Source organism: Mus caroli, unplaced genomic scaffold, assembly GCF_978045245.1.
Source record: "Mus caroli unplaced genomic scaffold, Mus_caroli_1 scaffold_5, whole genome shotgun sequence".
Classification (NCBI taxonomy): domain Eukaryota; kingdom Metazoa; phylum Chordata; class Mammalia; order Rodentia; family Muridae; genus Mus; species Mus caroli.
The window spans coordinates 25,880,216-25,900,521 of record NW_028227260.1 but is presented as its reverse complement, the minus strand read 5'-3'; the positions used below and the strand labels follow the sequence as shown (position 1 = coordinate 25,900,521).

General features: G+C 39.9%; 1 protein-coding gene across 1 annotated transcript; it reads right to left on the bottom strand.

Moving 5' to 3' along the window:
- Positions 1-18,849: 18,849 nt before the first annotated feature.
- Positions 18,850-19,008, bottom strand: LOC110287507 (large ribosomal subunit protein eL39-like). The gene has a single exon (XM_021154103.2). It carries the CDS (start codon positions 19,003-19,005, stop codon positions 18,850-18,852), a length of 156 nt encoding a protein of 51 aa, XP_021009762.1. The 5' UTR covers positions 19,006-19,008.
- Between the last annotated feature and the right edge of the window lie 1,298 nt (positions 19,009-20,306).

Sequence of the window (20,306 nt, the reverse complement as noted above, 5' to 3'; positions counted from 1 at the left end):
TTCACTGTGGTCAATTAGGCAGAATAAAATCCCTCCTCAACCATGTACGTTCTCAATAGCTGTATTGAGATATATTTTATATAGCACAAAATCCATTTATTTCAAATGTATAAGGCAGTGTTTTTAACACTTACAGAGTTGTGTAATCATCACCATGAAGTAATTCAGAAGCATTTTCACCAGTCCCCACGAAGCCTCGGTGCCTGTTAACAATCATTTTCCATTAACCCTGCTATTTTTTGTTCCTAGTAAACATACGGTTTTTCACCTTTTGGACTTGCCTTTTCTGGATATTACACATACATGGACAAAATGAAACATCTACTGTCTTAGTTAGGGTTTTACTGCTGTGAGCAGATATCGTGACCAAGGCAACTCTTACAAGGACAACATTTAACTGGGGCTGGTATACAGGTTCAAAGTTTTAGTCCATTCTCATCAAGGTGGTAGCATGGCAGTGTCCAGGCAGATACGGTATAAGAGGAGTTGAGAGTTCTACACCTTCATCTGAAGGACATTGGGAGAAGACTGACTTCTAGACAGCTAGCACAAGGGTCTTAAAGACTACACCCACAGTGACACACTTTCTCAAAAGAGGTCACATCCCCAAATAGTGCCACTCCGTAGGCCAAGCATATTCAAACCACCACAAATACCTATCTTTTATAATTGACTACTTTTACTTTGCACAGTATTTTCAAGGTTGATCTCTGTTGTGATAGCATGTACAAGCAATTTGTTACCTTTTAGTACTTAACAGTATTCCATTGTACTGATGATGGTCAGCATTCTACAGAAAGCCTTAGTACTTTTAGATATGCTCATGCTACAAAAAGCTAAACATTTCCTAAGAAAGAAACTGGAAATTTCTAGTAAACACTGTGAGCTCTTAAGGACACTAGGAGTATAATCATATCAATAAGTCTAATTAAAATCTATTCTTTTAAACTTAAAAGTATAATATAGATTGTAGTAATTCATATACTGTGTATAAATTGAAAGCCACTAAACTATAACCATAATTGTTATTGGTTGTATGACATATATATATATGAACAATAGCTCAGTGAATAGTCGACCCTGAAAACGCATACATACAAGTGCCATCTACAGACTGAGTAGTTTTTGCAAATGAGGTTGTATATATTTATTTAGGTAAATAACATAGACGTATATAACAATGATTAATGAAAAAAGAGACCATGAATCTGAAAGAGAGCAAGGAGAAGCATATGGGAGGGTTTGAAAGAAGGAACAGAAAAGAGAAAATGATGCAATTACATTATGATCTCCAAAACAAAAAATTTAAAAGCTACAAAGGATAAAATTTGGAACCTGGGAGATGGCTTAGTAGGTAAATGGATAAACCAATGGCTGATGACCTGAGTTCAGCCCCCATAATTTGGCAGGAAGCCAAATTCAGGGACTTGCACCTGTAGTCCCCACAGTTCTACAGCATGAAGGGAGACAGAGAGGGGAAAATCCACCCAAACTCTAGGTCAGCTAGGTTGGAGTGGTGTTTCTGCATCACAGTGGTAGAAACACTCTGCCTCAACAAAGTGGAAGGAAAAACTGACTCCCAAAAGTTGTCCTCTGACCATTATGTATATTTCATGGTACATGGGCACTCAAGATCACTCAGAAAATATACAAATTAAAGTAATTAATTAGGGGTCTGAAGAGATGGTTCAGCAGTTAAGAGCACTGACTGCTGTACCACAGGTCCTGAGTTCAACTCCCAACAACCACATGGTGGCTCACAACCATCCGTAATGAGATCTGACACCTTCTTCTGGTGTGTCTGAAGACAGCTACATGTACTTATTTATATTAATAAATAGTCTTTGGGTCAGAGTGAGCAGGGACTGAGTGAGTGGGTCCAACCAGAGTGAGCAGAGGTCTTAAATTCAGTTCCCAGCAACCACATGAAGGCTCACAACCATCTGTACAGCTACAGTGTAGTCATATACATAAAATAAATAAATAAATCTTTTTCTAAGTAATTAATAGCCAGGTAGTAGTGTGGCACGCCTTTAATCCCAGCACTTGGGAGACAGAGGCAGGTGGATTTCTGAGTTCAAGACTAACCTGGTTTACAGAGTGAGTTCCAGGACATCCAGGACTATACTGAGAAACCCTGTCTCGAAAAAACAAAAAACAAAAAACAAAAACAAAAACAAAAACAAAAACAAACAAAAAACAAAAAAGTAATTAATTAAAGTAGATAAATAAAATAATATGAATCTGTGGTATTACTAATCTCTGGGACCAGTACCATGGTATGGTGAGGGAAAGCCAACTCAGGGTTCTTGGGCTCCTTCTCCAATACCATGTCTGCTCTGCAAGCTTGGCACTGTGGTTCCTGCAATGATGATAACGACCTAAACCTCTGAAACTGTAAAATAGCCTCAATTAAATGTTTTCCTTTGGGTTGGCGAGATGACTCAGTGGGTAAGAGCACTAACTGCTTTTCTAAAGGTCCTGAGTTCAAATCCCAGCAATCACATGGTGACTCATAACCACCCATAATGAGATTTGACACCCTCTTCTGGTAACTGTCTGAAGACAGCTACAATGTGCTTATTTATATTAATAATCTTTGGGCCGGAGCAAGCAGGGACTGAGCAAGTCGGAGTGAGCAGAGGTCCTAAATTCAATCCCCAACAACCACATGGAGGCTCACAATCATTTTTACAGCTAAAGTGTACTCATATACATAAAATAAATAAATAAATCTTAATAAATAAATAAATAGATAGATAGATAGATAGATAGATAGATAGATAGATAGATAGATAGATAGATGATAGATAGATAAATGTCTTCCTTTATAGGAGTTACCATGGCTGGGTGTGGTGGCGCATGCCTTTGATCCCAGTACTCGGGAGGTAGAGGCAGGCAGATTTCCGAGTTCGAGGCCAGCCTGGTCTACAAAGTGAGTTCCAGGACAGCCAAGGCTATACAGTACAGAGAGACCCTGTCTCAAAAAACAAACAAACAAACAAAAAGAGTTAGCGGGGCATGGTGGCGCACGCCTTTAATCCCAGCACTCGGGAGGCAGAGGCAGGCGGATTTCTGAGTTCGAGGCCAGCCTGGTCTACAAAGTGAGTTCCAGGACAGCCAGGGCTACACAGAGAAACCCTGTCTTGAAAAACAAAAAAAAAAAAAAAAAAGAGTTACCATGGTCTGTCTCTTCACAGCAATAAAATTCATAGTGGAAAGGACTGGAGGGGGCACATATATTTTCCTGGGAGGAAGAAATAGAATAGGTTCTATGGCAAGGGGGATGGGAACGGAAGGATCGGGTGGGGAGGGGAAGAGAGATTGGATGACAGAAGGTATGCAGAGAGAGACAGCTAGAATTGAGGGGCATTCGAAACTTAGTGCAATGGAAACTTCCTAAAATATATGAAGGTGATCTTAATGAAGTTTCCAAATAAGGAGAGAGATGGAATCCCAACTGGCCATCTCTTGTTGCCAAATGAAGTTTCCAGTAATGGGTCTGGGTTATATCCAATTGAGCTGTTAGCCAAAGGGTTCCCACTGAAATCCCCAAACAACCCAGGCTGTTACCAAGACAATCTAACAGTAAGGCTCCATTGTTGAAGATAACAAAACACACACACACACACTGAACATGAGAGTGTTGAGTTGATACCTGCATAGAACCTTAATCTCTATTTTCTAATGTCTTTGGTATGGGAAGGTCCACAAAACCTTTGATCTACAATCTGTCCTACCTGCAATATATGCTAGGACAATAGAGGCACAAAGCTTATGGGAATAGCCAACCCATGTCTGATTTGACATAAGGCTCACTCCACAAGGTGTAACCCATACCTGATACTGCTAGTATGACCAAGAACCAGAGACTACATAGGCCAACGATCTAGGGTTAAACCAAATACTACTGGTCTTAAAAAATTAACAATAAAATTACCCCTAATGATCATCTGCTATAGTCTAGATCAGTGCCTTATTCAGCCATCATCAGAGAAGTTTTCTCTAGCAGCAGATGGGAACAAATACAGAGACCAACAGCCAGACATTATGCAAAAGAGAGGGAAAGAGAGAGGGAGAGTTTACTTTTTTGTTTACAATTTTTTAAAGATTTATTCATTTATTTTATGTATATGAGTATATTGTGGATGTCTTCAGACACACCAGAAGAGGTCATCTGTTGTGGCCTGCCCGCAGTCCACAACACGAACGGTTCAACTGAGAATGGCAGTTCGAACTGAAAAGAGAGGAATCTAGACGGGGCGGAAGAAAAGAATGGAGCTAAGACAAATCCTGATCAAAGCTCAATTTTACTAATTCCAGACACTCAGTTATAAAGGAAGGGGGAGGGAACCCAACTTCCCGCCAAGTAACTCAGGGTCCAGTAGCAGGACGAACACGTGTGTGCCTCCAGGCAGCAAAGGCAGGTTCCAGCAGTGGGCGTGGCAGGACGAATGAGCCGGTAGCTCCACCCTTGAGCAGGCAGGTTCCAGGCTGGGGGAAGGGAGGCCACAGTCATCCACCAGATTCCATTACAGATGGTTGTGAACCACCAGGTCGTTGCTGGGAATTGAACTCAGGACCTGTGGGAAAGTAGTCAGTGTTCTTATCCACTAAGCCATCTCTCTGGCTTTTAGTTTACTATTTTTATGGGACTCCAAAGTGTTTGAAGAGTGTGTCTCGGAGTCTTGTGCCTTCTCGTGGGCTCTTCCTTCTATTGGTTCTTCTTATCCACTCTTGATGGGTTTTTTTTTTTAAGCTGGCTATGTATCATTTTGTTATGTTTGGTTATCTCTCCGAAGCCTGTTCCTTTCTAATGAGAGACAGAAAGGGAGTGGATCTGGATGGGAGGTGGGGTGGGAAGAAACTGGGGTGAGTGGAGAGAAGGTAAACTATAATCAGAATATATTGTGTGAGAAAATAAGCAGGGGAAATTAAATAAATCTAAATAAAACAATAATCTTTAAAAGTGGTAACAACGGCTGGCGAGATGGCTTAGAGGTTAAGAGCACTGACTGCTCTTCCGGAGGTCCTGAGTCCAATTCCCAGCAACCACATGGTGGCTTACAACCATCTGTAATGGGATCAGATGTCCTCTTTCTGGTGCATCTGAAGACAGCTACAGTGTACTCATATGCATAAAATAAACAAATAAATCTTTTATTTAAAAAGTAGTAACAAGCCGGGCGTGGTGGCACACGCCTTTAATCCCAGCACTCGGGAGGCAGAGGCAGGCGAATTTCTGAGTTCGAGGCCAGCCTGGTCTACAAAGTGAGCTCCAGGACAGCCAGAGCTATAAAGAGAAACCCTGTCTCGAAAAACCAAAAAAAAAAACCAAAAAAAAAAAAAAAAAGTAGTAACAAAATAAAAGTTTTATCTACTCATCTCATACCCTCTGTGTTCAGTAAATAATTTCTTAGCAACCAGGATGGATCAGACATTGTTCTAGGCCTAGGTGTTATTAGTAGACAAAGGTGATCATTGTAAATGAAAAATAGATAGCTGGGCGTGGTGGCGCCCGCCTTTAATCCCAGCACTCAGGAGGCAGAGGCAGGTGGATTTCTGAGTTCAAGGCCAGCCTGGTCTACAAAGCGAGTTCCAGGACAGCCAGGGCTATACAGAGAAACCCTGTCTCGAAAAAACAAAAACAAAAAAAAAAAAAAGAAAGAAAAAGAAAAGAAAGAAAAATAGATAAAACTAGTATAAAAGTCTACTGTGTGCCTTTCTATGGTTTCCACATTTTCTTTTTCCATATTTTATGTGTGTGGTAGTATGCTTCTGTGTATATGTGTTTATGTGGAATTTTGCATGTGTGTAGGAACATGTGTGTGGGCACATGTGTACAAATGTGCTTGTGCATGTGGTCCTCAGAGATTGGTCCACCTAGCATTTAGCTGAATTTCTGGGATCTGAACTCCAGTTCTCACATTCGTGTAGCAAGAACTTTAACTGTTGAGCCATCGCCCAAGCTTCTTGTTTCCAAATTTTCCAAAGGAAACATATAATCCTTTTAAATTATAATACAAAATATGAAAACAAAAAGGAGAGATGGCTCAGCAGTTAAAGAGTACCGACTGCTCTTTCGAAGGTCCTGAGTTCAAATCCTAGCAACCACATGGTGGCTCACAACCATCTGTAATGAGATCTGATGCCCTCTTCTGGAGTGTCTGAGGACAGCTACAGTGTACTTACATATAATAAATAAATAAATAAGTAAATAAATAAATAAATAAAGCTTTTTTAAAAAGAAAAAGAAGAAAACAAAAAGGAAAGCATCATACATATTTCTTTCAAAAGTCCTTATGTTCTTTATCAAGTAGAATAGCCTATTATTCAAAATATATCTAACCAAGACTTCAAATTATTCTTGTGCATTTTTTCTTTCTCTTATTTGTTTATCTACCTATTTATTTACAGGAGAGGATTATTCTCTAAGCAAAGGGGAGTACAATAATATCCTGTAGGGACATACCATTAATTTAGCAGTTTAACAAAAATATCTGGTTATTTTCTTGGATTAGTGGGGGTGGATTGAGTGGGTTTTCTGACTATTGTTTTATTTGGCTAAAATCCAAATTTAGTCTATTCACCAGGACAGAGATCTTTCTGGGGTTTCTGTCTTTCTTCCAAAATTAGATATGATGTACCAGAATCCACTGCCTTGCAACTTTTGGACACATGTATGCTACCTTCAAAGACTAGCAGCAATAGAGCAACCTGGTTTCTCTTTAAAAGACTTTGCTGCCTTTGCTGATTAACCCAGACTCACCCAGGATAATCTCCCCTTTGTTTAATTCAACAGCAACTGGTTGGAAGATTAATTGCGTTTGCACAAACCCCTTACCATCACTTCTGTCAACACTGCATGGGTTAATCTCCTAAAATTCTGTATGTGGACGATGAGAGAGTTTCGGTTTCCTTCACAATTTTTTTTTTCAAATGAGCCTCTGGACCTGACCCCCAAAGTCCTTTGTCATCTCATAATTCTTGGTGTGGAGCATCTGGCTATTTAAATGCAAGAACTTGTTCAGGCTGAAAGCTAAAGAAAGACATTAAACTGGGTTTATTGTGTTAAACTGATATATGCTCACTGAGTATTAAAAAAAAAAAAGCAAAGCACTTACAACTAATAAAATCAGCTGAGTACTTGGATATTTAAAGACCCTACACCACTTCCTGGCTTACCTCTCTCATAGTATAATGTAATAGTAAATTACAGTGGTATCTGAGAAATGCAAATGAACACACCCTCCGTATATACAACTCACAATCTTAAAATGTTTTATGTAGTGTTTATGATAATCTTATGCAGCCGGAAATGTGCATAATACACACTCACAAATGAAATTGAATATGCTGTTATTTTGTCAAAATTGATTTGGTTAGTAGACAGCAACTACAATGTTCCCTAGCAACAATAACATTTCGTGATTTATGAACAACATTAGCCAACAGAATCAACCAAAGCAGTCCTGTTGAAATTGAAGCTGACAGAACACCACATTGTTGAATTCCAAATTATGAAGACCAAGTAAACAAAACTACTGGAATCAAATTTTCCCGAGGGGCTTTGTTTTCTCTTTCACTAGTGGCTTACAATCTGAAACCAAAAATTGAGTTGAACTCAATTTTCAAGGAAGTATAACAATGCTTTGGGACCAGCTGTCCATTTATCAACAACAATTATTAGGGTGTTTATATGTTTAGTTCTTCATTGCTTACAGAAGCGGGTGACAAAATCATGGATTATTCTTATAAAGCTGGATTGTTGTCCTGGAGATAGAGATATTTATGTGTATCAACCTCAAATCATGGCCATTTGTCTGAATTAAAGATTGAGATCACACACACACACACACTAATCAAACCAGCATTTCCACCTTTGAGACATTTCAATATACAGTTTCAATTGTAAAGTTTTTCGTATCAGATCAGCCTGTGGTACACTGTCTTGATGGATAATTGATGGAGGAGGGCCCAGTCCACCATGGTAGCACACTTTATGGGCACGTAGTCCTAGACTGTATTAGAATAGTAGCTAAGCACTAGTCTGAGTGAGCAAACATGCATTATCCCTCCCATGGGTTTCTGACTCAATTGTCTGCGGGAATTCCTGCCCTGACTTCCCTCAGCTGTCAACTATGGCCTGGAAAGGTCAGCTCAATAAATCTTTTCTCTTCTTAAGTTGCTTTTTGTCAGAGTATTTTATCACACAAACAGAAAGGAACCTAAAATAGTCACATGTGTAAGAGTATTACATCTTGAATGTAGAATGAAACAAGTATGTATTCCAAACCACAGCTAACTACAGGGGCCATTAATATTTTAGAAGACATTCAAATACCTATATATACTGCATTGTGTTTAAATCAGATTGTGCATATCAATCACATTACTTCATAAACATATACAATTTTTGTTTATCTTTTTGTTTATTAAACATTAGTAAATATTTAAAAGTAATACACTAAGTGTTGCCTTTTCCAAAATATAAATCATACACAAGCTAATCTACTATTTCAAGAGATATCAACTAAGGAATAACAAGATGGATTTAAGTTGGGTGTGGCCCTGCACACTTTAATCCTGGCACTTGGGAAGTAAAGTTATGAAAATTAGTTCATGGTCATACTTAGCTACTTAGTGAACTTGACAATGCCAGCCTGGGCTACCTCAGACTCTTTCTCACATAAACACGCGCGCACGCGCGCGCGCGCGCACACACACACACACACACACAATTAAGAGATGAGTTTAGGACTGGAGAGATGGCTCCGTGGTTAAGAGCACTGATTGCTCTTCCAAAGGTCCTGAGTTCAAATCCCAGCAACCACATGGTGGTTCACAACCATCCTTAAAGAGATCTGACGCCCTTTTCTGGAGTGTCTGAAGACAGCTACAGTGTACTTACATATAATAAATAAATAAATCTTTAAAAAAAAAAGAGAGATGAGTTTATTTTCTGAAAGTCTTACCTAAATATATTTAAGATATTTTTTACTTTTAAGATGGCTTTTGTAAAGTATATGGTGTTTAAATCTCACATCTAACTGGGTGGTGGTGGTCCACACCTTTAATCCCAGCACTTGTGAGGCCAGGGCAGGTGGATCCCTGTGAGCTGGAAGCCAGCCTGATCTACAGAGCAAGTTCCAGGAAAGCAGGGGCTACACAGAGAAACCTTGTTTCAAAAACAAACAAACAAACAAACAAACAGACAAACAAATCTCATACCTAAGGCATAAATTTATGCTTAGTGAATTAGAATAAGGAAAAGGAAGTAACATTTAGTTATTAACATTTGTACTTAGCATTCTCTAAAAGAACAGAAATACTAGTGTATGTGGGGATTCATTTATTAGATTGACTTGCACAGTTCAGTCTGGCCAGAGTAATAGTGACTGATTTTACTGTTGAGATCCTGAAAACCTGGTAAGTGCTACCTTAGTCCACAGGACTGGATGCTTCAGGATTTCCAATTTCATTCTGATGGCCTGGGGAACTCAAGGTTTTCAGTCCAAATAGAAGACAGAAGAATGGGTTCTGATAGCAGCAAATGATAGTCGTGATGAGAATAGTGCAGATGAACTTATCAATATGCTCTCTACATCCCTGTACTCATATCTATAGGAAATCTATAGTTAAACTTATCTATAGATATAACTATAGGTATGTAAAGGTGTAAAACAAGAAAACTTTCAAACTTATTTTATTCTAATTTTTCAAAGCATAAAAATTCACAAATGTGCATTTACTCAAAGCTGATGATCAAAATTTGCCAGTGCAATAGTAGGAAACAGCATGCTAAAAATCATCGGGATGGGGAAGGTTTTGCTTTACAGTCTTGTGTTCGGATATGAATATGAATAAAATAACAAACAGATCAGCAGGAGAAAATAGCTTTTATTTACATGTACAATACACATCTGTGTGGGTCTGTTTAGTAACAAGTAACTCACACAGGAGGCTTTGGCTATACAACCTATAGAGCTAACATAGTAAGAAAGAGAAGGGAGAAGAACTTCTATGAGAAGAACACATGAGGGTTTTTTTATTGAAAACCCGAATGGGATTCTAGAAGAAAAAAAATGAGGCTGGAAGATCTGTGATATTTGTTTATTCAGGTGTAAGTCGTTCTGCCTTCTGAGCATGAAACTCCCTAAGAGCAATGATTTCTGCTAGGTTTAGTCTTACTCTCTTTCCTGACAGTAGAAATCACCTCAAAAACAAAGCTTACATCTCAGAAAAAGGTCTGATTTTAATCAGATGAGGAAAGCTCCAAAGAGACTTCTTTCTGCATCTGTTCAATCTCAGATATCTTCGCCATAAAATACCCCTTAAGCAGCCCTTAGGTTCTGAGTGGAAGCCATTCTGGAATGGAGGTATTAAAAGCCTGCAGCATGCCAGGCAGTGGTGTCCCATGCCTTTAATCCCAGCACATTTGAGGCAGAGGCACCAGCCTGGTCTATACAGTGAATTCTAGGACAGCCAAGGTTACACAGAGAAACTCTGTCTCAAAAGCAGTTAATGAAAGTTGCAGCATTACCAATTCTATATCATTAAAACTGGGGGGAAAAGTGGCAAACAGAGCAAGCTATAGAAGCAATTGGGTGTGGCATACTCTGCAAGAACTTAAAACATAATTTACTCTTCCTGTATTAACCATTTCTGAGAAAAAGCATATTTTTTGAGACAGGATCTCATGTAGCCTAGGCTGACACTGACTTCAATTTTCTTTCTGATTGACAAGAGTACATCTTCAAGTATCTTGGACACTTTGATTAATAACCAAGAGATGTCTTGAAGAGAACTTTATTCTATTTATTTTTTTATATTTTTTGTTAGATATTTTCTTTATTTACATTTCAAATGTTATCCCCTTTCCTGGTCTCCCTCAGAAAACACCCTCCCGTTATCTCCTCCCCCCTCCCCCTGCTCACCAACCCATCCACTCTTACGTCCTGGCCCTCATATCACCCACAATGAGGCATAGAGCCTTCACATGACCAAGGGCATCTCTTCCCATTGATGTCTGACAAGGCCATCCTCTGCTACATATGCAACTGGAACCATGAGTCCCACCATGTGTACTCTTTGGTTGGTGGTTTAGTCCCTGGGAGCTCTGGGGGAGCTCTGGGGTATTGACTAGTTCATATTGTTGTTCCTCCTATGGAGCTATAAATCCCTTCAACTCCTTGGTTTCTTTCTCTAACTCCTTCACTGGGAATCCATCTCATATACAGTCACCAAACCCAGACACTATTGTGGATGCCAACAAGTGCTTGCTGGCAGGAGCCTGATAAAGCTGTCCCCTGAGAGGCTCTGCCAGTGCCTAACAAATACAGAAGTGGATGCTGACTTCAAATTTCTGATCCTCCTTCATCTATGCACCCATCCCCACCTCACCCCTGCCATATACTAGGCTCATAGATGTGTGCCAGCACAGTAGCAGAAGAGCTATGCTTCCCTACCTCATTTTAAAATAATATTGATATCAGGAACAGCTTCTTTTTTCGTAGACTTGGACTAGGCTTACATTTTTAGCTACTCAAAGAAATGTTTGCTTTTTAGAACCAATCAACTAATCAAGATTAATTCACTTCAAGATCATCATTATTTCTATGTTCATCAACGCAAAACTACTATGCTATAAATCCTACCTACTCTATATCAGGTCTCAGCCTAAACTCACCCGCACAGGCTCTAACTCCTCCTCAAATGCCCTGTGAACACTGTTCCTCAGATTTCCCAGTTTGAGGTAGTTTGGCACTATCTTGCCAGAGAGTGTCCAATAAACTCAGCATTGCTCTAACATCTGTATTAGATATCAACAGATTGCTCTATTACCTGAACAAATTATTTATAACTGCATCATAAACAAGGCTCCTGGGTATCTTTTCAAAGACATGATAGATAAGTCAACCTTCCAGGATTCTCTGCCTTTATGAAGATTTATACTTTCCACTGTCTTTGGGATTTCATATATGTTGTTACAAAAATCTGATAGATTGCAAAACCAATTCATCAATTCATAGTTTCGTTTTTCTTGGCTGAGAATCCAGTCAATTGAAGAAAAGATAATCCCAACATTATGTTTCTTTTTCCTTATGAGTATCTATCAATTGCACAACTATGAGGAAATTCATTTGTTTTCTGGGGGGAGGGGTTGTTTAGTTCATGCCGCTGTCTTTTGTTGTTTTTGTTTGTTTGCTTGCTTGCTTGCTTGCTTGCTTGTTTTTTGAGACAGGGTTTCTCTGTGTAGGTCTGGCTGTCCTAGAACTCACTTTGTAGACCAGGCTGGCCTCGAACTCAGAAATCCGCCTGCCTCTGCCTCCCGAGTGCTGGGATTAAAGGTTTGCGCCACCACGCCCGGCTTTATGACTTGTTTTTGAGATTGCAACATATTTACACTATATCCCCTCCCCGCTTTCCTCCTCAAACCCACATTATAACCCTTCTTACTCTCTTTTAAATCCATAGCCTCCTTTTTCATAAACTGATGTTATAGAATACTTTGGGTACTTAATTTAACATTTTTGAAATATTTTTCTTGATTTATATATTTATAAGGTTCTTCACACTTACAATAGCATTAAATTAAATATTTGAAAATATTTATCAACTAGCAGCTTTTCAAATTATTTCGTCCTCCTTTTGGGATGTCCAGGAGGAGAAGAAATTAGTAATGCAGGCTTTACAATATGGATTTTGCACCTTTCTGAGATGGAAACTACTTAAAGATTAAAGGTGCCGGGTGTGGTGGCACACGCCTTTAGTCCCAGCACTTGGGAGGCAGAAGCAGGCAGATTTCTGAGTTCAAGACCAGCCTGGTCTACAGAGTGAGTTCCAGGACAGTCAGGGCTACAGAGAAACCCTATCTCGAAAAACCAAAAAAAAAAAAAAAAAAGATTAAAGGTAATTTTTTTTTAAACAGCCCTGGCTGTCCTGGAACTCACTTTGTAGAACAAGGGGGCCTGAAATCCACAAAGATCCTCCTGCCTTTGCTTCTCAAGTGCTGCGATATAAGGAGATGAACGTGAGCCTTGTCACTAAAGAAAAAATGTACTTAGAGCCCATTTCCTTAACTTGGGTCAGGATGCAGGTCATTTTGTTTGATTCTCTTAGACAGTAGCCCTTTTCCTAATGTTTAATTTTGTGCATTAATTTCCAGGCTTTCACGGTGACTAAGCTGTTGTTTCTACAAAGCCTTTGTGATAAATACGTAAGCTCCCTGTTTGCATTTTAATTATTAGAATGATCCATAGACATCTCTATAGTTAATGTTACTGAAAAGAACAAGAACCTGAAAATATTTTTGAGGTTCCCTTAGCAACACACTATTCAGATAGCATCACATTGTATTTTTATGTAACATAAAGTTTATAACTATAATAATGAAGTTTTACAACTTGGATAGTCTTCGCAGCTTTGGAAAGGAAATTACTAACAAGCAAGTGAATAAGTCACTGGGTGTATACAATAGAGAAGCTGTGAATTTTTTCAACTCTTCCAAAGAACTTTCATGAAAACCCGTTAAAAGTAACGGGTAAATCTTAAATTCAAGTAATGAAAACAAAACTACTTCATAAGCAAAGGATGGAAACGGCTCATCAGTGAAGAGCACTTACTGCCATTGTAAAGTACCAGAGTTCAGCTTCCATAACCCACATTCAGCAGCTCAGGAATGCCTGACATTCTTTCCTGGCCTCCACAGACATCCATACACATATGCCCCCCCCCACACACACACATGATGTGTATCCATCAACCCTCACCAGAGAACCTTCTATTTCTAATAGATTATGATGAATACAGAGACCCACAGACTTGCCAGTGTGCACAGAATGAGAGACTACAGAAATGCCCAGCTTGCAATGGAACATGGGCATTGCATTCCTTCCTCCACGTGCTTATGGATTATTGCAGAAGAGGCGAGTGAGAGGAGTGTAAGAGCCAGGTGACTGTAAGAAAACATCTGGACCCAGCAGAGCAGCTGCACATGTGAACTCAGAGGCGCATAAGATCCATGCAAGGTCAATCTAGACCATCTGAGTAGGGAATGGGGAGTTGCACAGGAAGGTTCCACTCCCAGCCAGGGAGTCACTGACAATTGTTTGCTGCTGGGAGAGGAAAAGTCAATTTTGTCTAGTGGAAAGCCACATAGCCAAGAATATTGGGGTAGGATGTTGGCCTTGATGGCGGAAAGATGGCATAAGGTTGTGTGGGGAATGGAAGAGATGCATCTGGGAGGAGTTGTGGAAGGGGGAAGATGAGTATGATCGAAATATGTGCGAAATCTTCAAAGAACTAATTTTAAAGTTCAAACTCAATACAAAACAAGATTTAAAAACATATCACATGGTAAAAAAGGATAGTACATGACATTTATATACTTAAAACTATTGTTTTTGTTTCTTTAAATAAGCAAAATTTACTTTCAAACCAATTCATTAATTAAACAGTATTTTCCTCAAATGAGCTTATGCTATTGCTGAAACAGCAGAACCCCAACATGCAAGATTTGTGATTAGGGTTTATGAGAACTTTAGATATTAATAAAATACTACTTCTACAGATTTTCTAGCAGTATTACATAAATATACCTTAACTAATGTGGTTATTTTTAATGTAATGAGAAAAGTCCAGTAGGAAGACAATCTAGGGCGTGGGGCATGGCTCAGTTGTTAGAGTGCTGGCCTCGCCTACACAACGTTCTATGATTGATCCTCATTCCTTCATAAACTGGGTGTGGGCACGTGCCTGTGATAACCGTACTGAGGCGGCAAAGACAGGGGAAGGAGAAGTCAACCATAAGTTATAGAGAGAGTGCAAGGCCAGCCAGGCATACTTGAGATCTTGTCTGAAAAACCTAGAGAAAAATATAGAGAATACTGCAGTTGGAACAAAGACACAGGAACGTTAGAAATAAGTATAATTTACGCTTTAAGAAGACTTTTTACAATGCTTTATTGACTTTGAGCTGTACACATTTAAAGGACAATTGCTGAAAATGATACATGTAATGTTAGTATAGGGGCCAGCATGATTATAAAGCCTCTGAATATTTACAGTACCTCTCTCAGTGTCTCTTCTATTGCTGTGATGAGATACCATGGCAAAGGCAGCATGTAAGAGAATGCATTTTATTGGAGGCTTGCTTAGGGTTTGGGGTGAATCTATGACCATCATGGCAGACAAGCAGGCGTGGTGCTGGAGCCGAGAGGATACATCCTTATCTGAAAGTAGGAGGCAGAGAGAGCTGAGTTGAAGTGGCACAAGTATTTTGAATCCCCAAAGCAGTGGCACACTTCATCCAACAAGACCACACTTTCTAAGCCTGCCTAAATAGGCTACCAACTGGGAATCAAACATACAAACGTATGAGCCTATGCATTTACATTCAAACTACCACAGTAACCAACAGATAAATCTCATACCATTATGGAAGATTGTGGCTTCTGTCCTTTAAAGCTCATTCACTTGTCCAGAATTTAATGGACTAAAATGATATTCTTGATTAGGCAAATCCTTATTTAAGTTAATAGGCATGACAGTAAAATCAAATTAAGGTAAAATGAACCCCAAATTAATAATGTTCTTTCCGAAGCCGGGGCAGGCGGATTTCTGAGTTTGAGACCAGCCTGGTCTACAAAGTGAGTTCCAGGACAGCCAGAAAGGAAGGAAGGAAGGAAGGAAGGAAGGAAGGAAGGGAGGGAGGGAGGGAGGGAGGGAGGGAGGGAGGGAGGGAGGGAGGGAGGGAGGGAGGAAGGAAGGAAGGAAGGAAGGAAGGGAAGAAAGAAAGAAAGAAAAAAAAGAAAGAAAGAAAGAAAGAAAGAAAGAAAGAAAGAAAGAAAGAAAGAAAGAAAGAGAGAGAGAGAGAGAGAGAGGGAGGGAGGGAGGGAGGGAGGGAGGGAGGGAGGGAGGGAGGGAGGAAGGAAGGAAGGAAGGAAGGAAGGAAGGAAGGAAGGAAGGAAGGAAGGAAGGAAGGAAGGAAGAAAGAAAGAAAGAAAGAAAGAAAGAAAGAAAGAAAGAAAGAAAGAAAGAAAGAAAGAAAGAAAGAAAGAAAGAAAGAAAGAAAGAAAGAAAGAAAGAAAGAAAGAAAGAAATCAGTTTTGGGGCTGGACAGATGGCTCAGAGGTTAAGAGCACTGACTGCTCTTCCAGAGGTCCTAAGTTTAAATCCCAGCAACCACATGGTGGCTCACAACCATCTCTAATGAGATCTGATGCCCTTTTCTGGTGCATCTAAAGACAGCTAATGTAATGAACTTACATATAATAAATGAATAAATCTTTGGGCTGGAGCTCATGGGGACAGAGCAAGAAGGGAGAAAAAAAAGAATCAGTTTTACATAAGGATATTTTCATTATTTTGCAAGCATAGTGTTTGTAAGACCAACCTCATTCACTCTGCCACCCAACAACCACTACTGTTTATCTGTATAGACGTTCCTGCTATGGATATTCTATATAAGTGATATTATGTAATAAGAGTTTTAAATACCATGCCATTTTCAAAGATCATCCGTGTTGTGTCACATAATCAATACTTCATTGTTTTAATGCCCAAGCATATTCCTTTGTATAGAAATAGCACATTTTTGCCGGGCATGGTGGCACATGCCTTTAATCCCAGCACTTGGGAGGCAGGCAGAGGCAGGTGGATTTCGGAGTTCGAGGCCAGCCTGGTCTACAGAGTGAGTTCCAGGACAGCCAGAGTTATACAGAGAAACCCTGTCTCAAAACAAACAAACAAAAAACCAACCAAACAAAAAGAAATAGCACATTTTTTTAAATTTTTTCATCAGCTTGTGAACATATTAGTTGTTCCCAAGTTGAGGATAGTATAAATAATTTTGTGATAAACATCCATGAAGAAAATTTTATTTTCTTTAGGTACATGCTTTTAATTCTCCTGATACATATTTATAGAAAAAAATCTGAGCCAAATGGTAGTTTGAGGTAAATTGTAGAATTGCCAGAACATTCTCCATGTTGGCTGCACAAGTGACATTTATATTAAGGCTTAAATTTCTCCATATTGTCATCCACCCTGCTAATGAAAGCACATTGATATCATGGTATGATTTCAATTATTATGTACATTTAGTTCTTTGTTTTCTCGAAGGGCATAGTGTGGGTGGAGGACACCCCTGGGGAGTCAGTTCACTCTTTCTGCCATATGAGTCCTTGGGATCAAAGGTAGGTTGTTAGGATTGTTGGCCAGCAACATTACCCAGTAAACCTCTCTGGAGCCCCATGGTGTGGTTTTGGCTGTTGTGGTATTAATGAGTAGAGATATGGAGAACCCTATTATGTATGCAGTGTACATTTACTGGACCTTTGGAAAAATTGTTTGCTCCAATACTATTTATTTTAAGTTATACATGTTTAATTTAATTGTAACGATGCCATTAAAATCCAAGGCCTTGGTAAAGGTCTTTTAAGACAAAGACTGCGGGCTTTTATGAGCAGTTCGATTAGACAGTCTTCAAATGAGCAGGATAAACCAACACCACCACCGCAGCCAAAATGTGCCTCAGAAAAGCTTCCTCAGAAGAATGGCTGCTCAGTCTGCACCTAAAACACTTAGGGAGGAAGATCTTGTCCAGAATTTCACTTGATATCTGAGGTTATGCCTACTTTTGAAGCTCTCATCTCTACTTAGTCCTTGACGTGAACGCTTTAGTGTTCAGATTTCACAAGCTGATGCTTTCCAGTTGTCCGAGATAAATCTTAGCTGTTGACCAGCTAGTTTTGTGAGCAACAAAATTAGTTCCTCTTGGGACTCTGTTTTTTGAGACAGAATTTCTCTGTGTAGGTCTGGCTGTCCTAGAACTCACTCTGTAGAGCAGGCTGGCCTCGAACTCAGAAATCTGCCTGACTCTGCCTCCCAAGTGCTGGGATTAAAGGCACACGCCACCACCGCCCAGCTTTTCTTGGGACTCTTGATGATTCAAGAGAGTTCCACTCACCCCAAATAGATTCTAAACCTACTGGAAGTTCACCTTAATTTATTAGATCCAGAGCAGGGCTGCCCTACAGGGCAACAGAGAATAAAGGCGTGGTCTCTCTATAGGGTGTTTCCTGCATTTGTCCACAAAGTTTATTTGTTGAGGCTTGGTACACCTGAACAGAATCGGCATGACTCTGCAATTAAGAGCACTGACTGCTCTTCCAGAGGACCTGCATTCAATTCCCAACCATCTGTTATGGGATCTGATGCCCTCTTCTGGTGTGTCTGAAGACAGCTACAGTGTACTCCTATAAATAAAATAAAATCTTTAAAAATATATTTAAACAAAAACAATAAATAAAATGACTAAGCCAGGTGGTGGCAGCACAAACCTTTAATCCCAGCACTTGGAAGGCAGAGGCAGGAGGATCTCTGTGGACTGGAGGCTAGCCCAGTCTACAGAGTGAGTTCCAGGACAGCCAGGATGACACAGAAAATTGTCTTGAAGAAGCCGGGCGTGGTGGCGCACGCCTTTAATCCCAGCACTCGGGAGGCAGAGGCAGGCGGATTTCTGAGTTCGAGGCCAGCCTGGTCTACAAAGTGAGTGCCAGGACAGCCAGGGCTACACAGAGAAACCCTGTCTCGAAAAACCAAAAAAAAAAAAAAAAAAAAAAAAAAAAGAAAATTGTCTTGAAGAACAAAACAAAAAAGACTATCCAAATCTCTTGACCATTTTAAATTGAACTATTTTTCTTTTTTTTTGAAAGGTTCTATATTTTATTACTGGACAAACATCCTAATTTAAGACATGGGCAAGTCTCCAGGTTAAAAATGTTGACTGATTGCTGACCACAACTCAGTATAAACCCTTCTTCAGTCTTGCCTTTGTGTGAATCCTTACAGACCCAGCTTCGTTCTCCTCCAGTGTCTTCTCTTAGAGTTGAACCTGTCTTTGTTACCAGTTTTAATCCGGATCCACTGAGGAATAGGGTGATTTTGCTTTTGTTTCTTGGCCAGGAATTGCTTGATTCTGAAAGTCTTGTGAGAAGCCATGGCGAGAATCCGAATCAGGAGTAGTGCACAACGATGGCGGAGGAGAGGAGAAGCCTATTTTTCTTTTGACTATCAAGACTTAAGAGTTTCTTTTATATTCTGAATATCTTTTTGTATTTAGATATATTGTTTACTTGCTGGCTTGCAACAGGATCTCACGATATAGCTGAGGCTAACCTTGAACACTTGATCCTCCTGTCTCCTCTTCCCAAGTGTTGGGATTACAAGCCTGCCTGGCTCAGATATGTTTTTATCTTGCTTCATAATTTTGAACTTTCAATATGTTTTATAATCAACATAATAACAGCAATAAGTGTATACAAATTATAACTAAATTTGAAAAATATGTTCAAAGTAAGGGACTTGCATTTAAGAACCATTCTTTTAAAATATTTTTTACTTTCTTTCCTTCTTAGCTCAACTGGAAGCTGACTGACTACTGCAAATAAACTTTAGTTCTTTAATTATTCCCTATAATGGGGTTGGTCCAGCTATGTATTCAAATGCTAAATACTGTATCCCAAGATCTGGTAGTTTTAAGACAAGCAAATTCTCAAATACACCAGCTTTTGTTGTGTAAAACTTTCCTCCAAGTTATCCCCCACACTGGTTAATAAAGATGCCTACCGCCTGGGAATGGGAGAAGAGAGCTGGGTGGAGAAATTACTGGGCTTGGGGTCTTGAGGGACCATAAGAGGAGGAGAGAGGAAGGAATTTGGCCACCTGTTAGGTGAGTCATGAGGACATGGCCTTGAGGGCTAGCTTAATGGAGTAGAAGCAGCCCAGCTGGAACTTGGCAAATGATATCTCAGTGATCTCCACAGGGAAGTAGACAACAGAGCATAGAGAGCTGATATCTGCCCAGCTCTAGTGCTTTTATACTTATTATAAATCTAAAGGTTTCTTTGTCTTTTATCTGGGAAAAATATGGTCTGAAGACAACAAAGGGGTGTAACTGTTAGCATCCTTTCTAGGCTCTGCCCCACAATTACCTGGCAACAGCCAGATGTGCCTGACTCACTATAAAAGGGGATGCTTGCCCCCTCCTCACTCTCTTCCCCCTCTTTCCCCTCTGTCCCTGCTCTTCCCATTTCCCTACCCCCTCTCTCTCCACCTACTCATGGCCTGCCTCTCCCTGTCACAGTCCCTGTCCCTGTCCCTCTCCTTCTCCCTGTCCTTGTCCCTCTCCCTCTCCCACTTCAACTCCCATCTCCCCCTTCAACTCCCTCTCCCACTTCAACTCCTCTACCCAAGCCCTGGATAAACTCTATTCCATTTATACTATACCTAGTAGCTAGTAC

What these genes read in the sequence shown, in the direction of transcription:
- LOC110287507 (XM_021154103.2), bottom strand. Translation starts at nt 19,005, where the DNA reads ATGGCTTCTCACAAGACTTTCAGAATCAAGCAATTCCTGGCCAAGAAA.